We start from the raw sequence: 15,283 nt of genomic DNA on the forward strand, positions 1-15,283 counted from the left end.
TTTCTTTCTATCCACGGCACAAACGTTCAGATTGTCTCTGCTCAACTGCATTTGAGCTTTAGCCTCACTGGTAAAAACAAACAAACAACCAAAAAAAAAAAAACAACAATTACTTAACACGTTCCCAAATCCTGCTGTAGGTAAGGAAGGCTTCAGGTCACCAAATGTCCCCTAGATGTGGTGAGCTCTAATGGTTCAGCAGAGCCCCAGGTCCATGTCACAGCTCCAACCAGCACTGTTCTGCTGGGAATTTAACATGTAACCCAAACCAGCTGGGCAGGTGCCTTCTCTGTAGCACGCACTTCTGTGCGTCCAGACATTAGGATTTCTTTCAGGCGGAGCCCTAACTGAATTTCCTGCTCTTTTTTAATCCCAACAATACGTGCTTGGCTGAAAGCAGGTTTTGTCAGCCTGTTCTCACAGGCTGCGCTGGGGGCTGAGTTTACATCTGTTCCTTTTGTAGAGCTGTTGGGAGCTAGTGGGTTTTAATCCCTTGTTTGTCTTGCCCTGGTCATGTAAACCCATAGAGCTGCCGTTCGTATGTGCATTCCGCACGTGATGACTGATTTGGGGCAGAAGGTCACAAGCCAGATCTACAATCAGCAAAGCCTCCCGCTTCAATTTCCTGCCATCTCAGAAGACTTAGAGCTGCACAAGGGGTTGCTCTCTGTTTGCTGACTGAAGGGATTACGTGCTCCTGCGAGCCTGGAGCCATTTGGCGCGTCTTTGTGCTGGTTAAAACAGCATTGTAGCACTGGGCAGCAGGAGATGGAAATGCAGCGTGCAGTGCAGTGCAGGAGCACAATGAGATTCCTAAGAAACCGCTCTCCACTTGAAGCTGATGATGAACGTCAATAGCCTCAGTTTATGTGGCTGTTGAATTGTTCTCTCTCGTCTTACATAAAAATGGAATTATCAACAAAAGCAAGCGTCTGACTTTCCTTGTAGTGCTTTTACATGGTAAAGACATACCCAAGAGCTATAAACAATCCTTTATGAGCTCAACCGCAGGACAGTGAAAGACTCCGCAGTCTGCACAGAGGCTTTGTAAAATCATTGAGACAGTTGCTTTTGGAGAGAAAACAGTTGGTTTTAGAGAGAAAGCTTCTGTCCTTAAATGAGAGCCAGTGCGAGCATCCCCGCTCTGCAGGCACTTCAGCCATCTCCGGAGGGGGCAGCTGCCCTGCAGGGTGTGAGCAGCCCCTCGGTGAGTGCAGGGCAGTGTGCCCGTGGGGCGAGCAGGGGGCTCGGGGAGCGCTGGCTCCTGGTGCACGGCTCCTCAAATCCAGCACGCAGCAAACACTGCTTGCTCTGTTCGCTGGTGTCGAGGTTGAGAAAAGAAAACGTGGATGGATCATAGCATGTGTTATCTCATTGCAAAACATCGCAAAGGAATGCCTCCTCTATGGGGTATGCAACGTAACATCAGATCTTGTGTTGAAAGATGGGTGAAAACTGTGTGCGTTTGGCTTAGTAACGAGAGCAGCTTGCTGCAAGTATCTGGTGGAGCTCCTGTGTTGTGCAAAAATAATTCCAGGAAGACCTAACCTGAGGGCTTCCACTTGCCTCAGGGGATCCTGCTAAAAGCAGTGTTTGCTTTGCCCTTGTACCTCTGTCCTGTTCCCAAGCAGAGGCAACGGGCTGGTCTGAGTCAGCATCCTTAGCAGCTCATCCTGCCGGTGCTGCTTTCTTCCTTACTGGGTTCCTCGCTGCTTGCAGGCTGCTGCAGTGTGTGCACCATGCACGCTTCTCACTGCCCCTTACCTGAGCAACCTGGAGCAAAGGAGAGCTGCAATATCCTGCTGATGGCTAGAAATATTTCTTTTCTGTGTGCCCAGGGCATTGCTCGCTTTATACATGGGCCCTCGGTGCTGTTAGCTATTGCTCAGCCCCACTCGAGTGTGAGCCCATGCTGCTGAGCAGGATGGGGAGCAAGATTCTGAGCATTCATGTACGCACACGTGTTTCTTTTCTCCAGGTGGATGACCTGAAGGCCAAGTTGGCAGCCCAAGAAGCAGAGCTGAAGGAGAAGAATGATGATGCTGACAAGCTGATCCATGTGGTGGGCATGGAGACGGAGAAAGTGAGCAGGGAGAAGGCAGTCGCTGATGAGGAGGAGCAGAAAGTGGCACTCATCACCCAAGAGGTTGAGCAGAAACAGAAGGACTGTGAAGAGGACCTGGCCAAAGCTGAGCCTGCCCTAGAGGCTGCCCAGGCCGCTCTGAACACCCTCAACAAGGTAGGGCAAGGGCTCGCATGGAAAGCCAGTACCTCCCTCCCATCTGCAGTGGGGGCTGTCGCTGCCATCCTCTGGCCCAAGTTTTGGGGCACCGCATTGGTCAGGGCGGAGGTGCCAGGACCAGCAGTGCTGAAGCCTGCACACCCCTGCATCGCCAGGACGGCCTGCACATACCTAACACGTCTGTCTGCTGGCTGTGAGCAGGCCTGGTGTTGTTGTCTGTGACGTTTTGTTTCGGTGTGAGAGAAAGCATCGGCACTGTTCGCTCCGGGTGTTTCTATGCAAGTGCACAGCCAGCCCAGCGGGAGCTGCCAACCACAGTGCTGATCTCGCTTGATACAAGAAGCGCTGGCAGTGAAGTCTCATTCATTCCCTGTTCGGGTATGTCCAGCACCGAGGTGCAGAGACGTGTTGTGGTGTTCAGCAGTGCCTTTGGGCAGGGCAGCACACTGTCTTGGGCAGGTGATCTCTCGGTAGAGCCAGACGTTGCTGCAGGCAAGACCACGGAATCATAGAATGTCCCGAATTGGAAGGGACCCACAAGGATCATCGAGTCCAGCTCCTGGCACCACACAAGTCTACCCAAAAATTCAGACCATGTGTCTAAGTGCACAGTCCAAACGCTTCTTAAACCACTCCAAGGGAAGAAGCCCTTGGGGATATCACTAACCAGGAGGTAGTCCCCTGCAGTCAGAGCGGTCCCAAAGCCAGTGACTTAAGGAAGGCTTTTGGTACCTTGGAAGGTTTTTTACTTCAAGAGTGCTCCAGGAGTGCCTGTTTGTAGCCCTACGTTGAGATGTGCTCCCGAGACACGTCCCTGCCATTTGTCTTCTGTCTGCGGTGCGCGCAGCATCTGGAGCAGCAAACTCCCACTGCACACAGGGCAGAGCAGTGGCCATGCACCATGTAATAATCAGATCATAATGTCTCAGTCGTGCCTCAAATCATGGCTCAGTCATAGCCTTTTTGGAGGAGAAGAAAGCAAGTCATTAGGGGTGTGTTTTCAAAGTGATTACCTTTCAAAAAAGACGTGGCTTTGCAGTGAAGATGTGTTGTTTTGGCTCTTGTTCCTGGAAGGGAAGGGACTGTACAAAGGGAAAATGTTTGCCTCCTCATTAGTCTTGGTTTCATGTTGGAGCTGTAGAATATCTCATTAGGCACAGATTAGGGAGGTGCTGGGATTTTTCTAGAGACCTGTAAAGCAGTGTTAGCAGGGCACTGGAAGATGTGAACTCCTTTACCTGCTGATCTGAGAGCTTGACCTGCTTTCTGACGTGAATAATCAGCAATATTTATGTGTGTATATATAGTTTCTCCCCAATTATCTAAACCATCTTATTTGGACAGTAATCAAAAAATCAAAAATGCAAACCCAGATATACTACGTTAGAAAACTTGGGAAAATGGGTTTTAGAGACAAAAACGCCCTTTTATTTCTCAGAGTGCTCTTTGCTCCCCCCATGAGGGTGCCTGGGCTCTTTCTCAGTATCCACATCCCCTGGGCCCTGGAATGCAGGACATGGGACTCCGCAGATCTGGCATTTTGGCATCTCACTCGCATTTTTGGGGAGGAGATTGCAGCACACCAACCTGGGGACTGCCTTCCCCTGCTGTGGGTCAGTGTTTGGCATGGAGCAGTTCTCCAAGAGGAGGCAGCAGCTGTCCTGCAGAGGCAGGTGGGCAGCCCATGCTGCTTGGCCAGCACTGTACGGTTACTGCACAGGAGACAATGAGCCAAAGACAGTGACGGTATCTAAAGCAATGACCCTCCTGCATGGTTGCCTTCAAGGAATATCCCCTGAGATGATCCAGAGGCATTCAGGGATGCCACAGCCGTCGGTGTTTCTGAGGCAGGCAGCACTCAGTGCAAGCATCCTCACAGTCTAGGTCTGGTTCCTATCCCAGAGATACTCCAATCTGTGGAAGAAGAATTCAGAGCAATTTATTGAATTGTCCTGTGACAGAGCACTCACTTCTTAGTGAAAAAGCAGCGGTACCAGTACAGCATCCCGTTTCCAGTGAGCTACAGGTTGTTGAACCAAGGGCTGATGTCAGAGCCCTCCCAGCTACCCCAAGCAGCACAGCCCATTGTGGCCCTGGTCCTGGCCAAACTGGGCAGGGGATGGGATGGAGAAGGGCTTTTAGATGTGCTCCTGTGCTCACAGCCAGCTCCGTGTCATTGAGCATGTTAATTACGGACATTTTATACTGCAAATGTACATGGCTCCCAGGGGTCTGTCTCTATCAGCTTGATTATTAACAAAAGCTAACAGCAAGCAAAGACCACATTTGGTAACAGCTTCCTAGCAGACACCTTTATCCCAAAAATGGATGCTCAAAGAAACCAAACTTGCTTCAGAGTGAAGCTGATGAACTTCAGAAAATACAGAACAGAGAATACCGAGTAAAAGCTATTGAGAAGTGGTAGAAACAGGGACTACAGAAGTTCATGGATAGATATTTCCTAAACTGGTGTTGACACAGCCCTTATCCTTGTTTCAATATAGCATGGCATCTGAGAGCAGCTGATTTACTTGCACTGCTTTTTCCTACAGAAAATTTAACTTGTGTATGCACAGAGAGGATTTTAAGTGTCAGATGAGTTTTATGCTTAGGTTAAGATCTGCCCTGCTTGACGTTAGGGACTTGGTAAAAACCACCTGTGTTGGCAGCAGGGAAGGTGGCAGCTCCCCCATGCACAAGTGTGTCCCCAGGGATCAGCCGATCCCATCTGAGAGCCAAACAGCTCTCTCTATGGGGGCACTGCCTGTTCACGGCACTGACTGCTGTCCTGGTGAAGGTGCTTGGTTAAAGGGCCTAAATTCTGGCTGGATGATGGATCCAGTGGATCCATGCAAACGTAATGCATATGATGATGGGTGCATGCAAACTGCATTGCATGGGTGTCTCTGGCATGGGGAGTAGCTGAGCCTGAGGGGAAGCTTTGTGAGGCAGTTTTAGAGGGGCTGGAGGCTGTTATATAGAGGTTATTTGGAAAGGTTTTCCTTTTCCTGATCCCACTCTACTGAGAGTGCACAAAACTCCTTTCTCTAGAGCCCTGGCTGAGCTGCTCTGGGTAGAGGGGCAGGACCCAGGGAAAGGTTGGGATTTTGTGGAGAAAAACTGTGCTGTGCTTGTCTTGGGTGAGATACTAAGAGCTGGATGTGGGAGACGAGCACGTGCTATAAACATGCACGGTGGTGATTTAGAGACAGTGGTGTTCAGGCCAAGCAAAACCCAATCTATCAGATTGATAGCTTGGGAGCCTGACTCTATTAGCAGCAAAACAAAAAGAAATCCCATTCATTTTTGTCTAACAACCTTGTTTTCCCTTTTCAGAAGAATCTGACAGAGCTGAGGTCCTTCGGGTCACCACCTCCGGCTGTCAGCAATGTCACTGCTGCTGTGATGGTGCTGATGGCCCCGGGAGGAAAGATTCCCAAGGACAGGAGCTGGAAGGCAGCAAAAGCCGCCATGGCCAGGGTGGATGGGTTCCTGGACTCTTTGATCAAGTTCGACAAGGAGAACATCCACGAGAACTGCCTCAAAGCCCTCCAGCCCTATTTACAAGATCCCAAGTTTAAACCCGAATTTGTGACCACCAAGTCCTACGCTGCAGCTGGCCTCTGCTCTTGGGTGGTGAACATCGTACGCTTCCACGAGGTGTACTGTGACGTGGAGCCGAAGCGGCAGGCTCTGAGCAAAGCCAACGCTGAGCTGGCGGCTGCCCAGGACAAGCTGGCCAGCATCAAGGCCAAAATTGCCGTAAGTTTGGAAAAGCAAGGCAAGCTGTGGCATGGGCTCACCCCTTAGTGGGACCCATGCAAGTCACTGCTCTGGGGAGAAATCCTTTGCTTTGGAGAAAGCTGCTTCTCCACACTCATGTATTTTTAAAAGGGTGGATCCAAAGATTTGGTAGATTTTAGGTCTTTTACCTCCCTTTTATTGCTGCTTTATGTGTTTCATCTGTTCTGCTCCAATCATGCTTGTACCTTAACAGAAAGGCTAGTTATTAATTCTTATTATTCCTACCTAATTTTTAAAATGTAATTTGCCTCTAATTGTGAGCCCTCAGAAAACTCGTTATCTCAAACCAGTATGTGTTCCCCGTGTGCTGCACAGGGGCAGAAAACAGGAACTGGAGGCTGGCTCCCACGGCAGCACAGTCCCTGGCGGCGGGCACGTTCTGCAGGATGACGACTGCTCCAGTAGAGTCTAATAATTTGTCACGGCATGGCTCTCTGTCAGCATATCTTTGTATTATTCTTACTTAGATTTTTGCTACTTAAGGAAAAAAAAAAAGGAATCACTGAATAGATTAAATTACTGCATGATTAAAAGTGAATTTCTGTGGAGAATAGCCTCCATCCCTTCCCTCATAAAATGTTCAAAAACGTACTCCTTTTCTCCCCCCATTCTTGGCCAATACCTACCAATAGCAAAGGGTGGAAGCCAGCACGAGGGCATCCTGCTAGCCCGTCCCTTGGGCAGCGGAGCAGCATCCATCCATCACTCGCTGCTCTCCAGCTCCCTCCCGCCACGAGCAGCCCTCACTTGTGCTCCAGATCGTGGCTTCTTAGGTTGCCGTGGGTCTGGGATCGCTCTTGGTGATTGATGGATCCTCTGGGGCTGTGCTTTCACACTGGCACCACAGGTCATGCAGAATCCCCTTTTGAAACAAAGGTTTGTTAGCAGCTGTCTGACGTGGCACGGGGACCAAATTTGTGTCTTACAATAAGTTACGTGACCTTGCGATGTCCCTCTGGCGGGGGCAGCACGGTCCCTCAGACCTCACTGAGTATGCACCTCTTCTCCCAGCACATCTTCATGTTAGAATATAGCCGACTTTCTTGATACCTTCTAGGGCTGCTTATTCTTTAAATGTTTACTGCCCTTTTAATTAAAAATATTTTTTTTAAATCTACAGAGCTCTCTGGTAGTCCCTTCATGCTGCAGATAAAGAAGGGCACGTGCAGCACCTGAGCAGGGATGGATTTAGAGGTCTTTAGACTCTCATTTTCCCATTTCAGATGTGAAATATGCTGCTGGGGAACCGATGACATCCCATTATGTTGTTTGTTTCCAAAGCTTTTAATGCCTAGTTTTTTTTTTTTTTTTTTCTTTAAAGAAGTAGGATTTTGGTAAAGAAAATGGCAATCTGAGGGGATTTAGTGGTCCTCCACTGGCACATACTTGCAAAGCTGACTCTTTTAGGTGAGTTCTCCCGTTTGCAGATGGGCAAAATCTGCTCATTGCGTGGGGGTGGATATGGAGGTATATGCTTGAATATCAAGCTGGGATATCTTGGGTAGCTTCACTGACGTGATGCTGATTCATACATACCTGCTTAGAAACAGACACGGAGATGCCAATATACCCACCTTTAGTATTAAATGGAACTATTCTGATCATCCAAAACACTAAGTACCTTCCTCTCTCCTTTGTTTGCTTGGGAAATGAGGTTGGGATGAATCTGGGGGGGGGGGGGGGGGGGGGGGGCGGTGCAGGAGCAAGATGTATGCTGGCAGCTTTGGTGTGAGATACATCAGATATATCACTGATATATCAGTGTGTACTGGGGTGGGGTACTGCAGGGGGGTTCTGGTCTTTGTGGCTCATAGGTATTCCTTTATCAGATCATACATCTGTAATGGGGTTTTATATATATATATTTGAATATATCTATATAAAAGTATGCACATATATTCATATGAATGTCAAGATACAAACGTTTTGTGTTATGAATTCCAAGGCAGTTCGAGAAGAGGCTGCTTTGTGTTTTTCAAGATAGAGGAGAGCTGCAGATATCCCTAATATAATCCTTTTCATTTTCAAGTTTGTTTCTAGTGCATAGCTCAGACAGTGTTAAAGTGATTTACAGACAGTTAGCCTTAAACAGTTTGCACTGGCTATAGATAAGATCAATTATTACTTCTCTTATCAGAAGTGGAATGCTCCAAGTACTTGTGGGAGCTGTTGACTTGTTTAAGACCAAAGTGTGAGCAGGTCTGTCCAAGCAAGAGTCTCTCTTTTGCTAGCATGGAGGGACTCCAAGTGGTTTGGGCTCTTTCTGCCCCATCCCAGCCCTGAAGCACTTTGCAGCCCACCTGTGTGTGTGAAGGTCCCACCTAATGCTGTGACCCAGCTTGGGCTCCTCTGGAAGAGCAAAACAGTGTGCAGGAAGCGCAGCTTGGAGGTGGCTCCAGCATATCGCCAGCTATTGAAGGAGCCCCTTGGGGTTTTAAGCAACAGCTTGAGGAATCAGCAGAGCCCTGGACTGAGACCAAGGTGGCTGAAACATCAGGAAACAGAACTGTTTTCTTAGCTGCCCTACTCGTTTCTCATCTGTAGTGTTGGCCATCAGTACTTGGTCATCAGGACCACTCAGACTATCTTTCCCAGTTCAAATTCACACCAGGACAGAGCCCCAAATAAACCGCCTTTTTGTGTTCTTTGCCTCTGCCCCCTGCAGATGAGGTGGGCTACAAGCATGTGAAATTGCTCAGCATGTCGCTGCTCAGAGCTTCATCCCAGGTGCCATATAGCGTGCAGCGTGGTGGAGCTTGGCTCACCTTGCCTTCAGGGTGAATCGGGTCTTGAGAAGGGCTTTCCTTAAAACTGTGCTGTTGTTTTCTCCTTTCCCTCCTATGCAGCGCCTCAATGAGAACCTGGGAAAGCTCACAGCCAAGTTTGAGAAGGCCACTTCAGACAAACTCAAATGTCAGCAAGAAGCTGAAGCTACAGCATGTACCATCGCTCTTGCAAATCGGCTGGTGAGTGTCAGCAGATGGAATGGTAATGGCATGAATGGGAGGTGTCAGGTGCTGCTGAGATGCCAGCCATGTGCACAGTACGTTACATCCTCTAATTTTTATGGAATACATTACATTTCCTGCAGAGCAGCAAGTTTTTAGTAATGAAAATGATTTTGCTTTGGCTGTTTTCATACATCGGGGTAGGCACTGCATGTGTTTAAAGAGGCTGGCTATGCTCTCTTCACAGCTCTCGTCTCCTTTCTGTTATTTAATTGCATGATCAAGTACTGATGGGACCAAAACTATACGACCTGAAGATCGTATCATAAAGACAAAGCTGGGAGTATACAAGTAGCTTTGCAGGTTTTAAAGTGACAAAAAGAAAATAGTGAAAAGCTCTGAAAAAAAATGCACGTCTCCGTTATCAGTCCATCGGGGTGCATCACAGTCTGTTGTATCTTCAGAACACGCAGCCTCCTGGTCTTCTGCTGGGGCAATGCCCTTGTCACTGTTTCACAGATCAGTGATAATGCCTGCTGCAACTGCCCATAGCGCTTTGTATTTTGGCTTCCCCAGCAGCCATTTGGAGCAAGCCAACTCTCCCATGTGCAATGAAATGGGGTGGTGGGAAACTGTCCTGGGGGCGGAGGGGCTGGAGCTGCTTTGAGCAGCTGGCTCTGCCAACTCGAGCCTAGAACTGGCACGCAAAGGCAGCATTGACATTATCTCAGTGGAGGGCCCCGTGCTTTTAATGCTTTTAAAGCATCTGACTCACCTGATCTGCAGGGAAGCTGCAGATAGGCAGGCACTGCTGTGAGTACAGCCTCACTCGGTGCAATTCCTCCCTGCTGCGGCCGTTGGCACGTGAGGCGCCTGCCTGGCGCGGTGTGCGGCGTGCGCACGGCTGCCACGCGCCTTGGTGCCTGGGGTGTGGGCAGAGTCCCTGCCGTGCATGGCCCCATCCTGGTGGCTGTGCTGCCTGGCCCTTGTAGCTGCGGTGAAATAGTAGATGCTGGGCTTGTCCTTTCTCCCAGGAGCAGGGCAGATATTACGTTGAAACCACTCTTGCAAGAGACTACACCTGCACCTTCAGGAGAGCATCCTGCCTGGTCAGCATGTGGTCAGGGGTGGAAGGTGGAAGTTGCTCTCAATCTCTCTTGTAAAAGCTGCCTCTGCTGGTGGGGCTGGTGGCAGCTTAGAAGACAAAGGTATTTCTAGAAGTGTTGCTGGATGCAGATTTCTCTGCTTGTTTTACCAGATCGTGGCTGTGCTAGGCTGTAACTTGTAGTCATCTGTCCCGACACAGCATGCAGCGATAAGAAGAAAAGATAGCCAAATGGTTTAAGCTTTTTGCCTTGGACACGGAGAGTTGTGCTCAGTCCTCCATTTCCTGCTCTCAGACCTTCTTCAGTGACCTTCAGCAAATTGCTTTACCCTGGATTTTCAGAGCTGTTTAGATTTTGGGTGTTTTTTTTGTGGGGACGTGAAAAATACTGCATTTAGTGGGGCATCAAGTGCTCCCAGGAAACTGCACAACTCACCTCCCTGCATGGTCTGATACTGGGAAACTTTAAACAACAAAATAACAAAATAAGAAAAAAAACTTTTGTCTTTAATCTGCATGTGCCTCGTTGGGAAGTGGGATTGCAGCACTGCTGTAGCACAGCTGGCTGCTTTGCAAATAGTCAGGACTGAGATGTACTCAGATATAAAGGGTCAAAGACAAACAGCAGATAAGTCCCTTCCTACACTGATTTAGATCTCTTTTATGCAACCATAGAAGGAGTTTTATGCTTTCATGTTCTTCAGGTTAAATTGCACTGAATGCTTGCAAAACCTTTAATTAAAACAGGAAAGTAGCTTTTCCATTTGAAAAAGACGCTTATGTTTCTGGGGGCATTTTGCAGGATGAGTATTTCCCTGTGTCTTTCCACAGCCTAACAAAATCCTGTTTAATGTGATGCAGAGGTAGATTGTGGCTCTGAGTCATGTAGGGGGTTGCTAAACACAAAGTACAAGAAGAAAATGTTTTGTGAAAAAGAAACAGAAATGGTGGTTTCAGTTCTTTTCACATAAATATATATGCATATGTGTGTATGTTTTACACTGAATACAGCTTAATTTCACCTCGATTAGTACCACTGTAACAAACAGAGCCTGATTTCATAAAGGTGCATGCTTAGCATGTGAATTTTTGGCTTAAAATGCAAGTCTTCATTGAGGTGCAACTGTGATATTTTGATGAGGAAAAACAGCGTGTTTCTTTTTGAGGCTTTAGCTATATTAGTAAAATTGTCCTTGAAAACCAAAACGAGCAAATATTTTAACACGATAGATTGTCACTTTTGCTGTATGTTGCTCTATGATTTGTAAGGTTTCATAATTTCCTTTAAAAGAAAGCTTTTGATCTGAAATCAAGATAAGACATTGGAACAAATTTTAGACAACCTTTCTGTGGCTGCAGTTAAGGTTTTTGCTATGATGTACGTGTCTGTCCCTGGTCTGATAGCATGGGGTTTGTAGCATGGGTACTATAGTCTCAGTGAAGCCACGGCTGTAGGAATATATTTGCCTTTGAGTGTGTTCGTTACCTCACTAATTAACTGGAACTGCTCACAGGCTCAGGGTCAGCACCTGCATAAAAGCAGAGCTTGTACAAGTGCTTTGCTGGTGCTGGACTCTGTCCTTCATTGGTAAATAACAGAGCATGGCTGTCGTTCTTCAGGTACAGGTTTGATGATTTATTTCACATAACAGTTTAATAATGTGTCATCAAATCCTCCCTGTTTCTTTCCCCTTGAAAGGCTCTGGTTGATTTGGTGGCCGGTTTTGGGAGGAATCCTTTTGCTGTCAAAGCTTTGGGAAACCTGCAATTGCAAACTTTGAGATCTTGAAATTTTTAAATCAACTCGGAAACAGTTAAGCACAAACTTCTTTTCCCATCCCGTTCCTCTTTGTTGTTGTGTGAATGGGTAAAACCACCACATGGCCCGATCTGGTCACCAGGACGTGACACTGACCGTTCCCGTGGTTCTTTCAGTCTCTTATTTACCGAACAAGACTGTTTAGGTGATTGGGTTTCAGGTCTTACATTGAGGATACTCCCAGAGAAGCAAAGAAAATAGTGAAAGGAAAAATGAGGATTCATTAGTGTGGGGCTTGATCTGTGCATCAGGGTAGATGAGGATATTTTGATTTGGGGGTAGATAGAGAACATTGCTGGAATTTAGGCTTTCTACTTTTAAATGTGATTGTTATTTTTCAGCCCTTCTAGTCCCTGCTGACGTTTTTAAGCCATTTTCATTTAGATTGAATTTGGGCTTCTGCTCAAGTGCAGTACATTGCTGTGGCGGGGACCACAATTTGTCACGTCCTCATGTGCTCACAGAGGTGATGCTTGGGGAAATGGACTTGGAAAGTGGTTTTGCTCTGCATTTGGAAACATGGAGACCTTTGTCAAGCTGCATGCATAGCTGCGATGAGCTAAACTTCATTTTCTCCATAGTTTGCTAATGTCATTGTCTTCCACCCCCAGCCGGTGCCAGGGCGTGCTCTCCCTCCCCCAGCATCAGGTTGAAACTCCCTTTTCATTTCATCATTAGCGAAAAAGCAGAGCCAGGTGGAAGCAAATCTCTATTCCTGCCTCTAGGATCATGTAAAACTGGAGCATCACGTGAGTGGCAGTCTTTGCAGTGCTGAGGAAGATGAGTGCTGGGCAATGCCCACGGTTCTGCTGGAGAAAACAGCGTGGTTACTGTTGGTCTCTAGCTGGCAAACATCAGCCTCGCAGAGCCGGGTGATTTTTTCACTCTGACAGTCACAAACGTTGATAAGAGACTGAGAATCTGGAGAAGCCACTGTCAACCCCGGGCTTTTATAAAGCACAGAAAGATGGGCTGGGATTGGTTTGTTTGTATTATGGTTTTGCTTATGGCATGCCAGAAGATGAATACACACACACACACACACACACACACCCCACCATGAAGAGTCTCCTGTTGCTCCGATGAAGGCACAGCCTAAAAAAGAATGCAACAACAAACAATGGAAAAAAAACAAAACCAGATATTTGTCCTATTCAGTGTGTTCAGTGTGTGCTGCTGCAATGTCTCCAAATGCAAAGATTTGGAAAGAGGTGTGAGTGATGCTCTCCTAATGCTGCAGCTAAGGCCCATAAATGATCTCCCTGTGCTCCCTCCTTCCCAGCCCTCTTTACCCAGCACAACTGAGCCAGAAAAAAGCTGGAAAAGATAGAAAGACTTTACGGCCCTCTTGTTTGTGCGGGAGCCACCAGGGCAGTGCTTCCTGCAGAGACTCCCTGGGGCTCCTCGAAGCGCCGGGCACCTTTGCTGGTTACAGGATGGAGCTGCTCTGTGAGGAGCTGCTAGCAGGGGTTGCAGCCAGGGAGCACTAAACACAGCTGTAAGTGCAGATGAACAAGTTATGTTGGTGCCAATGCCACTAACTGTTTTTAAAGACCTGGTTAGAAAGCACAGCTTGCTACTCCAGCTGTCAAAAATGGATCAGTTTTGCAGTGTATGTAAGGAACTTGCATCCCAGCTTACTGTCGTGCCATGCATACCTTCTTCTGTCTCATCTCTGGCTCTGATCTTGGAATAGATCCCAACAGCCCTTACTGATGTGCCATTTATTTGACATCCTAGATTTATCACTATGTAACTGGGCAGGAATTAAGTTCCCAGACTTTGAAACAAACATATTTGAGTCTGCGTGAAGAATACACCTAACTAAACACAGGTAGTGTTTGCTTTGGACTGAAAAATGAACCAAGCAGATGAAGATAAGCTGAACTTCCAAAGTGCCTTAATTTGAGTTTTGCATTTTGTGAACTGTAGATGACCTAGGGAAGATGCTCCAGGATCCAAGGGACAGGGACGAGGGAATGTCTAGGGACCTGTGGATAAGAAAAGGGAGGATGGCTGCTGGTGGTGTTTGTAATTGGATACATGCTAATGTGGCAGATGAAATTTAGTGATAAATGCAAAGTATTGCATGCAGGGAAAATGAACCCTAATCATGCATTTACATTGATAGGTCTTAATTGCACTATTATCACTCATATAAGAGCTCTTGGAGTTCTTGCAGAGTTCTCAGAAACAGCAGTGCAGTACATGTCTGGAGGCAGCAAGGCAGATTGAGTGTTAGAAAAATTGGGAAGCAAAAGTTAAATAATTATTGTATCAGTCCAAATCTGTGGTGTGCCTCCATCTGGCATGCTGAACACAATTAGGTTAACCCATCAGAACACAGTAGGTGACCTAGAGATGGTACAGAGATGTATGTAGCTGCTTCCATATTCAAAGTGAAGAAATAGATTGGGACTCTTCAGTTTGGAAAAGAGACCATGTAGTGATGGATGTGACAGAAGCCAATAAAATCACGAATAGTATGGGGAAGTAGAATAGGGAATGATTGTTCACTATCCCTCATTACTAAAGAGCTAAAGGTCATCAAATGAGATAAAGAGAATTCAAATAACTTTTGGATCTGATATAGAAGACACCTGGGATTTCTTAAAGAGATTAAAACTGTCAGTAGGGTGTAATCTAAGCAAGGACTGAGACTTAATGAAGATGGCCAGGATATGAATAGGTAAAAAATCACCTCAAGAAAATAATTAGGAGTATATAGAGAGTCTACAAGTGTTAGAAGATCAAATAATAATGACTTAGTCTTCTTAGCAATGGAGAGCAATGGGAGTATGAGAATTTACCTCAAGGAGACTGGAGGAAGGATCTAGAGGTACTTCACCTTAAAAAACTGCAAAAGAAAGATGGAGAAAGTAGACTTCTATGCACTTTTAACTGGAGTTAAGATTAAGGATAATCTGGCTATGAATCTACCTTAAAAGTACTGCTTTGCTTCTTTTTCAACAAGTAGGATTACGTAAGAAATGTTAAGTGGGCCGAGACAGAGGTCTGTTCAGCTTCAACTGGATTCCAGCACATGTCCAGCACAGAGGAGGAGCAGGGCAGGCACATCCCATGCTGCCTGACGCCTGGTATTTTCCAGCTTTTGTATGCTCCACTTAGTGAACATGGCTGCGTGTGGTAAGACAGTAAGACTGAGAAAATAGAAATGGAAAAGCCCACAGATGAAGAAGAAGCATGATTATAGTTGAAATAATTGGATGGCCTTGGTATGGGAACTGCAGGAATAGGATGAAATCAAGTAATACATGACACAGATGTGTAATTACGGAATTATAACACGTTTGTCTCTAAACCAAAAGATCGTTGGCCAGCAGCCACAAGGACCAAGTGAATCT

General features: G+C 46.8%; 1 protein-coding gene across 1 annotated transcript in view; it reads left to right on the forward strand.

Moving 5' to 3' along the window:
• DNAH9 (dynein axonemal heavy chain 9) overlaps positions 1-15,283 on the forward strand; it is a 198,131-nt gene that overhangs the window by 93,559 nt on the left and 89,289 nt on the right. Inside the window, 3 exon segments of the mRNA XM_066980302.1 lie at positions 1,979-2,239; positions 5,579-6,004; positions 8,893-9,012. Coding sequence (XP_066836403.1) covers positions 1,979-2,239; positions 5,579-6,004; positions 8,893-9,012 — 807 coding nt within the window.

Source organism: Anser cygnoides, chromosome 19 (assembly GCF_040182565.1).
Source record: "Anser cygnoides isolate HZ-2024a breed goose chromosome 19, Taihu_goose_T2T_genome, whole genome shotgun sequence".
Taxonomy (NCBI): domain Eukaryota; kingdom Metazoa; phylum Chordata; class Aves; order Anseriformes; family Anatidae; genus Anser; species Anser cygnoides.